General features: G+C 45.8%; 2 protein-coding genes across 36 annotated transcripts in view; one reads left to right on the top strand and one right to left on the bottom strand.

Moving 5' to 3' along the window:
- The window catches only part of LOC146049607 (immunoglobulin superfamily member 11-like), a 571,199-nt gene that overhangs the window by 332,478 nt on the left and 222,885 nt on the right, over positions 1–15,836 (top strand). For all 35 annotated transcript variants that reach the window (XR_014466151.1, XR_014466149.1, XR_014466146.1 and 32 more), the window contains one exon: positions 15,488–15,546. The gene's annotated coding sequence lies outside the window, so the exon portion shown is untranslated. The remainder of the gene's footprint in view (positions 1–15,487; positions 15,547–15,836) is intronic.
- Positions 11,907–15,836, bottom strand: part of LOC146049602 (uncharacterized) — a 37,510-nt gene continuing 33,580 nt past the window's right edge. The window contains exon 3 of the mRNA XM_083166120.1: positions 11,907–13,985. Within this exon, the coding sequence (XP_083022246.1) occupies positions 11,925–13,985 (2,061 nt within the window). The 3' untranslated portion in view covers positions 11,907–11,924. The remainder of the gene's footprint in view (positions 13,986–15,836) is intronic.

Here is a 15,836-nt window from a genome sequence, read left to right as displayed (position 1 = left end):
ACAGCTTATTAGAACATTTAATTTCATAAATAAAAATATGAAATATTTACAAAAATAACCATCAGCCAGAACAAGAGGTTGCATATCTCCAAACATGTGTTACCCAGCAACTGCAATGGTGAAAGAAATGTGGACACCAGAATACGACCTGCAACAACCAGGGAGAATACTAAGCACGATACACGGATCTGATACGTAATCCCGGCGGTCGGAATCCCGACCGCCGAAATCCCGACATGGGGGGGACGTGGATCGCCCCCTCTTGCGGGCTCGCTGCGCTCGCCACGCAGCGGGCCCGGTGCCTCGCTACGCTCGGCACGCTATTTTATTCTCCCTCTATGGGTGTTGTGGACACCCACCGAGGGAGAAAGTTTCGGGATTTCGGCGGTCGGGATTCCAGTGTCGGGATTCTGAACGTCGGGATCCCGACCGCCGGCAAATTGACCGCATCCCCGATACACACCACCAAAAATAAAACCTGCATTTCAAAAGGTCAAAATAAGCAGTTTACTGGGTACTTGTTTCCTACCACGGCCACAACCGCGGGCATCGTGTACCTTAAAGTTTTGCCGGCAAAGGCAAAATCGCGGGCATCGCGTCAGTCGCGGCCATTAACATAGCCCCCGACGCGACCGACGCGATGCCCGCGATTTTGCCATAGGCTTCAATGTTAAAATATTTTTTAACATTGAAATCGGGAGCATCGCGTCGGTCTTGTGCCATTATAATGGCACAAGATGAGATGGACTTGATTAAGTCCATCTCACATAGGAAACAATGTGAAATGGGCCAATATGACCCATTTCACATTGTATATGGCCCCGTCGTCACCCCACGATTGACACAAACCCGAAGCGTGGCGAGCGGCGGCGGTGCGAGTCCTCCGACCTTTTCATACCCCTACTATCCACGTTGGCGTGGAGTCGAGAATATAAAGTGTGGCGAGCGCAGCGAGCCACCGAGCCCAAAGCGTGGCGAGGGGACGCGTATACCTCTGAAGTTATACGCGTCCCCTCACGGGGCTGCGCTCGCCACACTGTATTCTGGCATTGAGGGTGTAAAATTGGGGGTCTAGGGAATATTTTTCATTGAATTCAATGTAAAATCGGGTCCCAGGGACCCTATTCACATTTGATGCAATTAAAAAATCGGGACGGTCGCGTCGGTCGCATCGCATGCGATTTGGTCGCATTCGATGAGAACGACGTGATTTTTCCGCCACGACCACCCCGATGCAAATCGGTGTGGCCCTGCTAGGAAACAAGAAACAAGTACCGTTTATTGCCCTTCGCACGAAAATAGATAGATGGTCAACTCAGGAAGTGGATCCCCAGTGCAAATTAAAAATTTGGGGTCCAATCACAGAGGAAGTGACCCAGGTGTCATTTTGGCCCTTTTTTCCCCTTTTTGGATGGGGCCTTGGGGACAGGGGCCTTTGGGACTGAAGGCTTGCGCCGTCTTGGGCCAGTGGACAGAGGAGGGTCAGCAGAGGTGGAAGCTTGTGGAGCAGCAGATGGGGGGATGTCCCTTTGGGACCTGGCGGTGGTGAGCAGCAGTTGTTGGGCAATGCTTTGCATGCCAGCCGCCAGAATGTAATTCTGGTGTTTGAAGGCCTCAAAATGCTGCGTGTTTGTCTCCTTCCAAATCCCCATGAACTCCACAAACTGATGCTGACGATCTGCAGCCTCCATCCCATGCTGCTCGATCCTGTCCAGCATCTCCAACAACCTGCCATCATATGGGGCCAGTGGATGGGTGTGGCGTTTTGGTGGAGGCTGGACCACTTGCTCCACTTGTGGCTCTGCAGAGGAAGATGCTGCCGGTTCATCAGGTGCTTCTGCTTCTTCTAGGATCAAAATTGAAACCAATGTCACCATCACATACACAAACAATCTCTCTTACCACAAACAATGCATTACTGTGACTTACCATCAAAAGCAGCAGCAAAGACCTGCGCCGGGAGCTCACTATCCATATTGGATAACCCCCTGACCTCGCCCACATCAATCACATCCAACGAGTCCTGCTCCAGGGGGGTATATTCCAAACTGGATGGGATAGGCCCCCTCACGGTGGACATGCTGTGGTTGTACCGGTCAGTCATCTTCCTCTTCAGTCCAGTTTTGAAGTCTGACCACCTACAAATTTATTCCAAAAAATATCACCATGAGATATGTGCACCACTGTGCTAGTGAACATCATGACTACGTTACATTTCCTAGTGTGGGTGATATTATTTCTTTTCTGCATACGTTTGCCACACACATTAATGTCTCCATTATGAGGCATTTCAGTGTCTCATCTCATTCATTAGGCCACTAAATGCACATACATAGATCACTATGCAGAAATGACAGCAGCCATGGCCAAATTAGGCACCTCCACCTGTTGTGAAACTACACATCCCACCATAGCTTGACAGTGTGGTTATTATGGAGTAATTTAACTATGGGAAGGCATACTGGGATGTGTAGTTTCTCACCAGCTACATGTGCACAGTTTGCTCATTCTTGTTTCAGTAGCATCATATGGAACATGTTACTACAACTCTTTTACAACTACACACTTTCTCTTGTCCCATCACATACTTCACATACTTCACATGAGCAGAACTGTGCCCATAACCTCACATCACACCAATGGTGCATGTTTCATATATAAATGTGGGTTATTAGACATGGTTGTGTTCACATGTGACATTGAAGTGTAGCACTATCTACAAACACACCTTTCTATTATTCTCAAAACATACATGTAACATATGTACACACATATGACATTATCAGGGGGACAAACACACTTGCCTTTTCTTTACTGATAGCAAATCTCTGACCACTGGTGACACCTGGTTCACTTCCTCTGTGATCTTGTCCCAAAGGTTTCTCTTTGCACTGGCACTAAGCTTCCTGGTAGCCAATTCGATCCATTCTCGTGCTCTTGGCACTAAAATTCTCATCTCTGCCTCTTGAAATGCAGGGTTTCTCTTTTTGGTGGTGGTATCCTGCTCAGTACTCGGCCTAGATGGGGCAGGTCGTTTTCTGGTGGCCCCAGTTCTCTCACCATGCAGCTGCTGGGTCACACATGTTTGGAGAGATGCAACCTCTTGTTCTGGCTGGTTGCTTGGCCCTTGTGGTGCTGGTGGCGTTGCAGCAATGCCTGTTAGTGAGGGGCCCCTTGCTCTTGGGCCCTCCTTCTCCGCTCCTGCTCCCTCTGCCTCAAAGTTTCAAGCAGGGATTCTGCTGTAGCTCTCTGTAGAGCGTCCTCTGCTGTGGAATCATCTGAGTTAGACATGTTTGCAGCAATTATGGGCTGCATTTGACTGGATATTTATATGGTAAACTCCCGCCATGAACAAGAGGGCGTATATTTTTCCCCGCAATGTAGTAGCTAATTTACGCCGATATTTCCCGACGATAATTCCCGCTTAAATTACACAGGTCTCAACGCACCTGAGCATTCACCTGTACATGCACATACACAGGTTGTTGACCATTGTGTGCTACATGGTTAAATGTGTGCACATGTCACTCCAATGATGAGTGTTTTCAGGTGGTCTCTGTTGGAGTACGTGTATGCTTTGTTAAACAAATTTAAAAACATACCAACGTTATAATGCTTTCCTTACATTTGTTATGAGTAATAATTTGTCATACACCAACATGTTGTATGTGCGTTGTTATCAGCGTATGTATTAGTACATGGTTGCGTGTATAATTTTTCGCACGCTGTATATACAGTACATGTCTCCCTACATTGAAAGCATAATTATGTTATGGTGTGTGCATATCGGAATGGTCCGCGAAACTGTTGATTCGCATACATATTGTTAATGTAAGATGCATTAATAAAGTTAACAATAAAAAAACTACCTTTTCGTCCAATCAGCAACCACCAAAACTTATATATGTACCTGCAATTAATAACTGCGCCATTGCCAATATGTCTTCAGCAAGGGCTAACCCCTTTTCTACTGAGGAGCTGCTGGCGTTGGTCCAAGTTATGGACCAGCGCCAGGGGCCCATATGTATCAAATGCTGAGAAGCGGCGTGCGTATAACGCTGCCCGCCGCTTAATCTACACCCGATCCGGCGTCCGCAGAAGCCTGGGGCATATGGATGTATATTTGGGGTATATGGGGGGTATATGGGTGTATATGTGGGTGTATATGGGGGGTATATGGGTGTATATATGGGTGTATATGTGGGTGTATATGGGGGGTATATGGGTGTATATGTGGGGTATATGGGTGTATACTGTATGTGGGTGTATATGGGGGGTATATGTGGGTGTATATGTGGGTGTATATGGGTGTATATGGGGGGTATATGGGTGTATAGGGGGGTATATGGGTGTATATGTGGGGTATATGGGTGTATACTGTATGTGGGTGTATATGGGGGTTATATGGGTGTATATGTGGGTGTATATGGGGGGGTATATGGGTGTATATGTGGGGTATATGGGTGTATATGGGGGGTATATGGGTGTATATGTGGGGTATATGGGTGTATACTGTATGTGGGTGTATATGGGGGGTATACGGGTGTATATGTGGGTGTATATGGGGGGTATATGGGTGTATAGGGGGGTATATGGGGGGTATATGGGTGTATATGTGGGGTATATTGGTGTATATGGGTGTATATGGGGGGTATATGGGTGTATATGGGGGGGTATATGGGTGTATATGTGGTGTATATGGGGGGTATATGTATACGGTCTGATTTTGTGTATAGCATATCTATTGATTAGCATGAGAAATGTATTAAATATATTTTAAATGTTCATTTGGAATGTTATGAGCATGATTAATGTGAATTTTTCTTTCCCCCATTTTCATGAAACCCAACCTTCAATTTCTATACCATCAACATGAACATTTCAGCACACGCCAGGGCACGCATGGCAGCCCGTGAGGAGGCAGCCCGGCAGGAGGCAGCCCAACAGGAGGCAGCCCGGGAGGAGGCAGCCCGGCAGGAAGCAGCCAGGCAGGAGGCAGCCAGGCAGGAGGCAGCCCGGGAGGAGGCAGCCCGGGAGGAGGCAGCCCGGCAGGAGGCAGCCCAACAGGAGGCAGCCCAACAGGAGGCCGAAATGCTCCAGGAAGAGGAGGAGGAGACATTGGGGCCTGCTGGTGCCCACCCCATCTCCACCTCACCTTCCACCAGCCACTGAGTGTGGGCATGCCTCACCCCTTGAGTAATTGACATAAAAGTACATCCAATGACATATCCGACATTAGTGGTGTTGTAGTTATGTGGGTCCAGGTGTTGTGTAACTACACTTTCCAGCATGATGTGCAACATTAATTTATAGATTGGTTTGTTAATAGTGTGTGAGGCCATGCGGATGCATGCTTTTCGAACTTAGGTGTAGGCCTATAATTTGTACAGCAATGGCCAACATTTTACTAAGTAAGGAGTGGTTAAGCCACAACAATGACATTACCCTTAAATAGCACAGCCTAATTGTGAGGTTACAGGTGAGTCCCCCAGCACAAACCTCCCAATTGTGATACGGCATACATTCATCCAAGAAGGAGGAATTTATTTCATGGTATGTAATATGTACAGTATGTGTGTGAAAACATTATAGTCTTTTGTACCGTGTTTACAGCAGACCCATCTTCAATGTAGTAGAAAAATGTATGTGGGCTTCAGACTTAACTCACAACTTCTTATTATGTTAAAATACAGCAAAGATTTGGGTATATTCTATATTAATTATAATGTTTATTTTTCCCTTCACTACAGACACTGAACAGCACCAGGATGAGGTGGCCCGGATAATGAGGGAAATCTTCCTGACCCTCCTATATTTGTCCATTCTCTTTGGCCAACTGGAGGCCCTCGTTTAATTTTTTGTTGAAGTTTTATATTTTCGTTAAAAAAAAATAAAAGTTTATGTAGAGTTAGAAGTTTCCTGTGTTGTTAATCCTAAATATGTTTGAGGGTTTGTAAGGGCAGGTACATACAGATGTGTAATGTCAGTTATATTTGTAATTTGAGGTGAGGGGTAACGATTGCTGTGTGAATGTGTGTGTTTTTGAGTTAAAGAACACATAGTGAAAATGCATGAATGTTTAATGTTGTTCGATTAAAACATCACACATAACATCAGGGTAGGTATACATGTCAAAAATTCGGATCAAACTAATTAGGAACATAATTTAGTACATATACAGAAACACCAACATAACTTGATTTAAAAGAAACAGCAATGTGTGGACACATAGTGATTAAAATGCAACATTAGAACATAATAAATATACATGTAAGGAGGGTTAAAATGAATTTTTATTAGGGTGTTCATTAAGGTAGACAATTGAGGTAATAGAAAACAATAATTGAATGACAATTAGAATAATTCATTTAATTGCCTTAATCATAGTTGAAAGGCTAGATTAGCAGGTTCATTATGTGAAGGGTATGCCAGCGTGCACGGACGTACGCTCACGATCGGTGTCATACGCTGAGTTTTCCATTGAAAACAGGGGAGACCCGTCCGTGCACGGTGGCGTACGCTCAGATTGCCGTAAGCTGTCGGTGTGTTAGCGGAGGAGACCCGTCCGTATACGGTGACGTACGCTCTGTTGTATGCCAGTTGTCGGTGTCTAAGAGGTGATCCGTCCGTGTACGGTGGCGTACGCTCAAGTGTACGCCACTCCCCTTTGTCGGTGTTTGTGGCCGTCTGTATGCGGATGTTTTGTGGGTGGACTTTCGCTTACCGTCCGTGTACGGGAAACGTACGCTGATACGGAACGTACGTACGTTTGGCCGCCTTAACCAGAATAAGGTCCTGTGTAACACTAACTGACTACGCTAACTGCGTAACACTAACTGACTACGCTAACTGTGTAACGCTGACTGACTACGCTAACTGCGTAACGCTGACTGACTACGCTAACTGCGTAACGCTAACTGACTACGCTAACTGCGTAAGACACTAACTGACTACGCTAACTGCGTAACACTGACTGACTACGCTAACTGCGTAACACTGACTGACTACGCTAACTGCGTAACACTGACTGACTACGCTAACTGTGTAACGCTGACTGACTACGCTAACTGTGTAATGCTGACTGACTACGCTAACTGTGTAACACTGACTGACTACTCTAACTGTGTGACGCTGACCGACTACGCTAACTGTGTAATGCTGACTGACTACGCTAACTGTGTAACACTGACTGACTACGCTAACTGCGTAACACTGACTGACTACGCTAACTGCGTAACGCTAACTGACTACGCTAACTGCGTAACGCTGACTGACTACATTAACTGTGTAACACTGACTGACTACGCTAACTGCGTAACGCTGACTGACTACGTTAACTGCGTAACGCTGACTGACTACATTAACTGTGTAACGCTGACTGACTACGCTAACTGCATAACGCTGACTGACTACGCTAACTGCATAACGCTGACTAACTACGCTAACTGCATAACGCTGACTGACTACGCTAACTGCGTAACGCTAACTGACTACGCTAACTGCGTAACGCTGACTGACTACATTAACTGTGTAACACTGACTGACTACGCTAACTGCATAACGCTGACTGACTACGCTAACTGCATAACGCTGACTAACTACGCTAACTGCATAACGCTGACTGACTACGCTAACTGCATAACGCTGACTGACTACGCTAACTGCGTAACGCTGACTGACTACGCTAACTGCGTAACGCTAACTGACTACGCTAACTGCGTAACGCTGACTGACTACGTTAACTGCGTAACGCTGACTGACTACTCTAACTGCGTAACGCTGACTGACTACGCTAACTGCTTAACGCTGACTGACTACGCTAACTGCGTAACGCCGACTGACTACGCTAACTGCGTAAGCTCCGGCTAGCCGTGAACGTACACACAGTCGCAGACACAAGCTGACTATGCTGGCTGCGGGAACACAACGTGAGTTTGTGTGCGCCCTCCAGTGAGTGTGTGTGCGCCCTCCAGTGACCACAGGCAGTACCACAGAAGAGTTAAGGTGCATACACATGGAGCAATTTGGCATACAATGTGGACATTCCCAATCGATCGGAACGACCAATCATTCAATTCGTTCTTTGTGATATCGACTCTGATGCGCGTGCCCGCCGCTCGTTAAGAGAGGGCTATGATCTTTCATGCATGCAGTAAGATCATAGACCAATCTTTTGCAATATGTTCAAATCGTTTAATATGTATGCATGAGCGATATGGTATCCATCTTGTGTATTTCTGTAATAAACAATAATCGTTCAAGTGTAATCATTTGTGCAATCCTTTACTATATGACACCAAATCGTTTGTCCAGGAGGTCTGAGGAAATCGTTAACTATTTTGGATCATTTCCCAAATCTACCCATGTGTATTAAAATGATGATAATTTTAAGCACTGACTAGCACTGTAAATGTCCACACACACTGGGCGACTAGGCCCAGCGATGATCGCATTCATCGCTGCGGGGAAAGACGCACTGAGCATACAGACTGAGCGGCTTTCCCCCTGCCCGGCGCCGACAGAGGGGGGAGGACGGTGTTTCATAGCGCAGCGCTATCCTAAGCCGTCCTGAAAGCCGCTCATCTGCTGATATAACCAGATGAGCGGCTTCCCCGGCGATGTTGTGGGAGCGCGCAGCAGCGTTCACCGCTCACCGCCGGGCCATACACACCGGGCGGCTTTGAGCAGAAAGCCGCTCAAACAGGCTGTTTTCAGCTCGCCCAGTGTGTATGGGCCCTAACTTATTAGTAATTGCCCATGTTTCCAGTTAGGATAACATCGCGCAATCTCTGTATTTTACACTGAAACCTATTTTTATCTGTTACATTATGAGGTTCAGAAATAGATTTTAAAGCATCAGCTATCAATTAAATGAGTTTCAATGTAGCTAATGCATATACCTGTGAACATTAATCCCCACCCTTTGATTACAGCTTCCAAAATTATTCCTATACATTAGGCTGTGTGGCAGATAATTATATATTAGCATATACTGTAGTTAGGGGGAGGCCTGGGTGTGCTCCGCAGCACCACCTGCTGGTAAAAAGAATCATCTTCAGCACATATTCATTACACACGTTCACGCGTTTTATTTACGCCCTTTCAGACCGCACACATTACCGGGCATTTTGCCATTTTTTCAATGTTTCAAAACCGTAATACAGTATGTGCGGTCTGAAAGCTCCAGGGTGATTTTTACGTTTCCAAAAAAATCCGGTATTTAGAAACGGTAAAAAAGCAGGGTCCTACCTGTTTCAGACCTGTTTTTTTTTTTTGCTCTGTGCATATCTAATGAGCGGACCCAGAGCAGTGAATATTTATTTATTTTTTATATGCAGTGCGGTCAATGGATATGCATTTTCAAACCCCCCCAACTGTTTGCAGAGGTGTATTGATTCCCCCATTAGGAGGGGTATATATACCTGTACCAGTTAACCAGTCCTCCACACCTTTGATAAAGCTGCAGGACGCAGTGAAACGCGTTAGGTGATCAACCCCAGCCTCTGGATATCGCTGTGAATATTCACAATCTTTGTGGTCACTACCTCTTCATCACTTCTACTGTGGATAATTTCTTATGGCGGACACCGTGCTGAGGAACTCCTGGTAAACAACATCTACACCAGTGAGAGGCACTCCTGGGCACGGAAGCCAGACTCCACAAAATTGCAGAACTACCCATTGGGTGTACCATCTCAGCTCCCCCTCTGGTGAATCGAGATATTAACATCTTCTCTCACCCCAATCAAGAGGTTCCAACAACATCAAGCGAGCTACTTCCCTCCAGTGGCAACCCATTCAGCCACAGACATCGTGAGGACTCCCAGTTCTGCCAACCATAAAGGACATCCTATCTCCAACTGGTAATGTGCACTTACCTGTTTTTCACAAAGTGACCACCATAACTGACTCAGACGTGTCCATTGAGGCGGGGATTCATTTATTCATTATTATTATTTCTATTAATTCCAATTTACGTTTATTTCCCCACCTCATCTATTATACTGGTTTTATTTATGTATTTCATGTATTATATTGTCTTGTATGTATTTTTACAGTATTTTTACCATCTGTTATCATTCATTGATTTAAGCGCTGCTCGACCCGCCTAGTGCGTGTCTTGTTTCTCAGTGTAGAGAGTATACCAGTGTCCACATCCCATCTTAGTAAATGTACCTTACTGTCTTCTATAAAAACCAAACCACACCAAATAAATAGGTATTTCTAATGTGTGACTGTGATGTGGTGTAATAACGAGCAGGGCCCTCTCTCCCCGTGCTCCTTACTCTCTTGTAATATATATTTGACTTACTTACTTGGTGCACCTAACCCCAGGTCTTTGCTACCCTGATAATTAGGTCAGTGTCTGTCTTTATTTACCTTGTACTCGTCCTATGTTTCCTTGTGCTGTAAGTCTGTGTTTTCTCGTATTTGCTCAGTTCTGTATTGTTAGACGCTGCGGAACCCTTGAGGCGCCATACAAATAAACCATTATAATAATGACTGACAGATTTGTGAGCAGCTTGAACTCTCCCTATATAGACTGATGGGATCTTTAATAAACCGTTATAATATGTCTCTCATTCACCATTGTTAGGGACATGATTGGATAGAAGTAGTGTCACCCACTTCCATCTAATGCTTCTATGATACAAACCACCATACGCCAGCCAAGGAGGACGTAATGACCATGTACTGGATATCTCATTGCGTCTTTACCTATGAAGGATTCGTAGCAACACTGGGGATTTAATAACTTTATTACAGATTATTGAGTTTAGTTTGTGGAAGATCTTAGACCCCCCCCCCCCATATACCTCCCAACTGTGCCAATTACAGCAGAACAGTTACGCTAATTCTACGCTGTCCCACGTAAAGGTCACAGTGTCCATGGGGGGGAGGACATTTATGAGAGGCCATGTTCACTGCAAGGCTGTGTCCTGTGGGGGAGGGGGGATAGAGAACATTTGGAAGAGGCCGTTATCATTGGTCAGAGCAGCCAGCGATCACTGCATCTATAAGGTGCATCTATACAGTGTGAGGAGGGGAGCACTGGGCATGCCCCCCTGATCTGACAAAGGCTGTATGGCCCACCCACAGTCTGAAGCTCCGCCTCTTTTCAATGGCTGTCGCTTGACTGGTCCCACTTACACAAGGGTCAAAGTTGGGACGTATGCCCACCCTAACTCGAAAACTATGCCAGCACCACATGCCCACAAATCCCAGTGAGGCACTGCCCACACAGTACCTGATCATCTATATATAGGTCTAGTGTCAGTGTGGCTCCAAAACACTGCCATCTGTTGGCAACAAGTGAAACTACATCTACTAGCTTTCCAAGCATTTGCTATGAGCGGGCTTACTAGTTACACGTATGGTTGGAAGTGCGGCACAGAGCATAAAATAATGATGTCATTTACAGTTCTGGGACAGTTACTGACAGTTTGCTGCTGTTTGGAGGTGGGGAGAGAGTGGTGACAGTTTGGGGGAGTGATGACGGTGTCGCAGGTGATCTCTCCTGCTTCCATGCAAGCAGCAGCGGTGTCTCCTCCAACCACATCCCAATCAGGCCCCCATAGCGTATCCGCCCATGTGAATAGGTGGTTTGCGGCTCTCTGTTTCCAAGAACAGGTTACACCACATTATTTCTGTATTCTTTATTCATTTCCAAATAATACTTTATAAGGTACATTTTTCTCAATAAACATAAACTGTAAATATACTGTACATACAAGCACCCGTCGGATTCCCGGTTCTTGCGGTGCAGAACATGGCAAACATGACAAAAGTAAAAATAATGCAATAACCGAACATGGGTTTTGTTTACATTGCAGCAAAACCATATTCTTATAAAATAGATTTATCACATATAATCTATCTGGGGGGGGTGTGTGGGGGGGTGGGGGGTGAGATGATACCTCATCTTATGGATTCTTCTTCTGGGAAGAAAAGTGAGACTGATAGTGATGGAACGTGCTTTGTTGGTACTGCTGGGGGGCTTGTTGGGTTCCAGTCGTTGGTTTGTTGTCCTGCTGGGTTTGAGAATATGGAGGTGGCTGTGATGTGGCTTGTGCCCCCTGACCTAGGGTTGGAGGAGGTATGTATACTGCCTGCTGGTAGAATTTTTGTGGTTCTTGAGGTGTCTGGTCAGAACTAACTGGTGCATTTTGTGATGCTAATCGGGACGGTTGGTCCTTATCCGGGACAACTTGTGAGATGGTGACTTTTGGTTGTGACAGTTGGCCTCTTCCCTGTTGGTACTGTGAGGATTGTGAGGTGGTGATGTCTGGTTGGGATGTTTGGTCTTTACCCTGTTGGTACTGTAAGGTGGGAGTTGATTGTGAGGTTTGATCCTTACCACATTGGTACTGGGGGGATGGCGTGGTTGTGGTTTCTGGCTGTGATGGTTGATCCTTACCCCGTTGGTACCTTGTGGATGGTGTGGTGGTGGTTTCTAGCTGTGAGGATTGGTCCTTACCCTGTTGGTACCCTGGAGATGATGTGGTGGAGGTTAGTGATTGGTCCTTACCCTGTTGGTACCCTGGAGATAATGTGGTGGAGGTTAGTGATTGGTCCTTACCCTGTTGATACCCTGGAGATGGTGTGGTGGTAGCTTCTAGCTGTGAGGATTTACCCTTACCCTGCTGGTACCGTGTAGATGATGTGGTGGTAGTTTCTAGCTGTGAGGATTGGTCATTACCCTGTTGGTACCCTGGAGATGGTGTGGTGGAGGTTAGTGATTGGTCCTTACCTTGTTGGTACCCTGGAGATGGTGTGGTGGAGCTTAGTGATTGGTCCTTACCCTGTTGGTACCCTGGAGATGGTGTGTTGGAGGTTAGCAGTTGGGAGGATTGGTCGGCACCCTGTTGGTACCCTGGAGATGGTGAGGTGGAGGTTAGTGATTGGCCTGTACCCTGTTGGTACCCTGGAGATGGTGAGGTGGAGGTTAGTGGTTGTGAGGATTGGTCGGCACCCTGTTGGTACCCTGGAGATGGTGAGGTGGAGGTTAGTGATTGGCCCGTACCCTGTTGGTACCCTGGAGATGGTGAGGTGGAGGTTAGTGGTTGTGAGGATTGGTCCGAACCCTGTTGGTACCCTGGAGATGGTAGGGTGGAGGGTAGTGGTTGTGAGGATTGGTCCTTACCCTGTTGGTACCCTGGAGATGGTAGGGTGGAGGGTAGTGGTTGTGAGGATTGGTCCTTACCCTGTTTGTACCCTGGAGATGGTAGGGTGGAGGGTAGTGGTTGTGAGGATTGGTCCTTACCCTGTTGGTACCCTGGAGATGGTAGGGTGGAGGGTTGTGGTTGTGAGGATTGGTCCTTACCCTGTTGGTACCCTGAAGATGGTAGGGTGGAGGGTAGTGGTTGAGAGGATTGGTCTGAACCCTGTTGGTACCCTGGAGATGGTGTGGTGGAGGGTAGTTGTTGTGAGGATTGGTCTGTACCCTGTTGGTACCCCTGAGATGGTGAGGTGGAGATTAGTGGTTGTGAGGATTGGTCCTTACCCTGTTGGTACCCTGGAGTTAGTGAGGCGGATTGTGAAGTGGTTGTGCTTGGTTGCGATGCTTGGTCTTTGATTGGCTGCCTAACATCTACTCCTAACCTACGAGGATCGGTTTGTGTTGAACTTTGCACAGTTTCCACATTGTCGCATTTCTTATCCCCTCCGCTTTGAACTGCACTACTGCCAGCCTGATCCTGACTGCCAGGCTGAACCAGGGTTCCCTCATATTTGGGGTACACTGGCTTCTGGTAATACTTAGGAGGGGCACCTGGGGCTTGTGTTGTACTTTGTGTCGCTGTATTTGCGTCTTTCTGTGGCTGGCCTTGCTGTTGACACGAGTCCTCAGATTCATACACAACCTTGTAGTACGCTTTCAGGACCTTACAGCACAGGTCAGAGAATTCATTGAAGTCCACCTCTCCATCTTTGTTCTCATCAAGAATCTGAATTAAGGTGGAGATTGTCTTTGGATCTTTGGGGTTCTGAAACAGAATTGCATGTATTTTGTAAGTTTAACCACAAAAGATATGAAAGGATTCTGTAGAATGTGTGTAGTAAAGGGTGACAATACCCTTGTTAAGCACGGAACGCACGCCCATATGGGCAGCATAAGAAATATTTTGTCAGAAAGAGTGAACTAGAATAAGGGCCTCAGTTCCTGCAGGAGCCTGCTGAAAAATAGCCCTGGTCAACAGCATCTATTCTCCAGACCCTTAAGTGAAAGTCTGGGTGTGGTGCCTTAGAAGTTCCAATAGCTGTCACCTGTGGTAAGTAAGTCAAGTATGTCTTCCTCATAGGCATCCTAAATTTTGTGATTGGCAGACTACCCCCCCCCCCCAGATCCCAGCACCCTAGACAGCTGTCTTGTCTAATAATGAGCCAGAGTTAGCCCCTTCCAGGTAAGCTACTGCAGAAATGCTCAATTCAAGAAGCATACAGTATCCACCAAAGTACCAAACCATCCAATCAAACAGTGTGATACATGTACTAAAGCCAGTCCGGGTGGCCAATCACAATTCGGCTTTAAGTCATAGATGTAACTGAGCCACGCACTAGTTTTGGGTACAAGTTTGTACAGTTAAAGTTTATGAAGGGTGGGGGGGACCTAAAGTAGTAAGAGGGGTGACTTCCCTGTGCCCATCAGCACACACTGATTTCATTGGTACTTAGTCTTATGTGGGCTATATATTGAAGCGATTATTTGACCAATCACTGATTGTACAGATATTTAGATGTAATAAGTCTGTCAATTTGTTTCAGCCTTTACATTTAAGTGATTCTTAACATTTACATTTATTTTGGTTCTTGTGTAGTTTCATGGCGCCGTGCGTCTGAGTCCCCTTGCGGGGTTTGCTTCGCTCACCCACGCTGCGGGCTCGGTGGCTCGCTACGCTCGCCACGCTATCTACAATCAACTCCATGCCAACATGGATAGTGGGGGTATGAACTATCCATGTTGGCATGGAGTTAAGTTACTTTATTTTAGATAGTTGTGGTGCCGTGAAACTACACAAGTACCTTTATTTCTTTACTACATTTTTCCCATGGGAAAGTGTTCAATTATAACATTGATATAAATCTGATTTTGTGTCTTTACATTTTAGGGAAACAATTTTCATTAACTGTATCTCTGTATGACTCTGAGGCAGATGTATTAAGCCTTGAAAAAAGATAAACTCTAGGGTGATAAGGGTGGTAAACATCCAGCCAATCGGCTCCCAACTGCCATGCCATGTACTTGAAAAAATGACATTTGTGAGCTGATTGGCTGGATGTTTATCACTCTGTCACCTTCGCGTTTATCTCTTTTTAAGGCTTAATACATCTGCCCTATGCTACAATGCTCTCAGGATCATTCATTCCATGTAAATATTAATACTATGCAACCATATAATTTATCTTATAGGCCTCAAGATTCTTTTCCAGTGGTATTTTTTTAAATGACTGATGGAAGTGTTCAATCTGTCTCCTCTTTTTGTTACAGCACCACTGAAGTTAGGAGGGACAGAGCTGGCAGCTAACCAAATGGAAGACACTTCACAGGTAAGTACGCCAAAGAAAGATGTATACAAATTAGCGTCTATAATTAGCTATATTTGGATATCATAATATTTTTCAAAATGTAATCGGACTGTGGCCCTTATTCAGATTTATCGCAGTACAAATTTGTTCTCAAAATAAGCAAAACCATGTGCACTGCTGGTGGGGCAGATGTAACATGTGCAGAGAGAAATAGATTTGTGTGAGTTTTGTTTCTGTGCAGGGTAAATACTGGCTGCATTATTTTTACACTGCAATTTAGATATCAGTTTCAACACACCCCACCCACATTT

The sequence above is a fragment of the Crinia signifera genome, chromosome 12 (genome assembly GCF_055691185.1).
Source record: "Crinia signifera chromosome 12, ASM5569118v1, whole genome shotgun sequence".
Classification (NCBI taxonomy): domain Eukaryota; kingdom Metazoa; phylum Chordata; class Amphibia; order Anura; family Myobatrachidae; genus Crinia; species Crinia signifera.
Note: the sequence above shows the minus strand (reverse complement) of the source record. Positions and strands in the feature narration are given on the sequence as shown.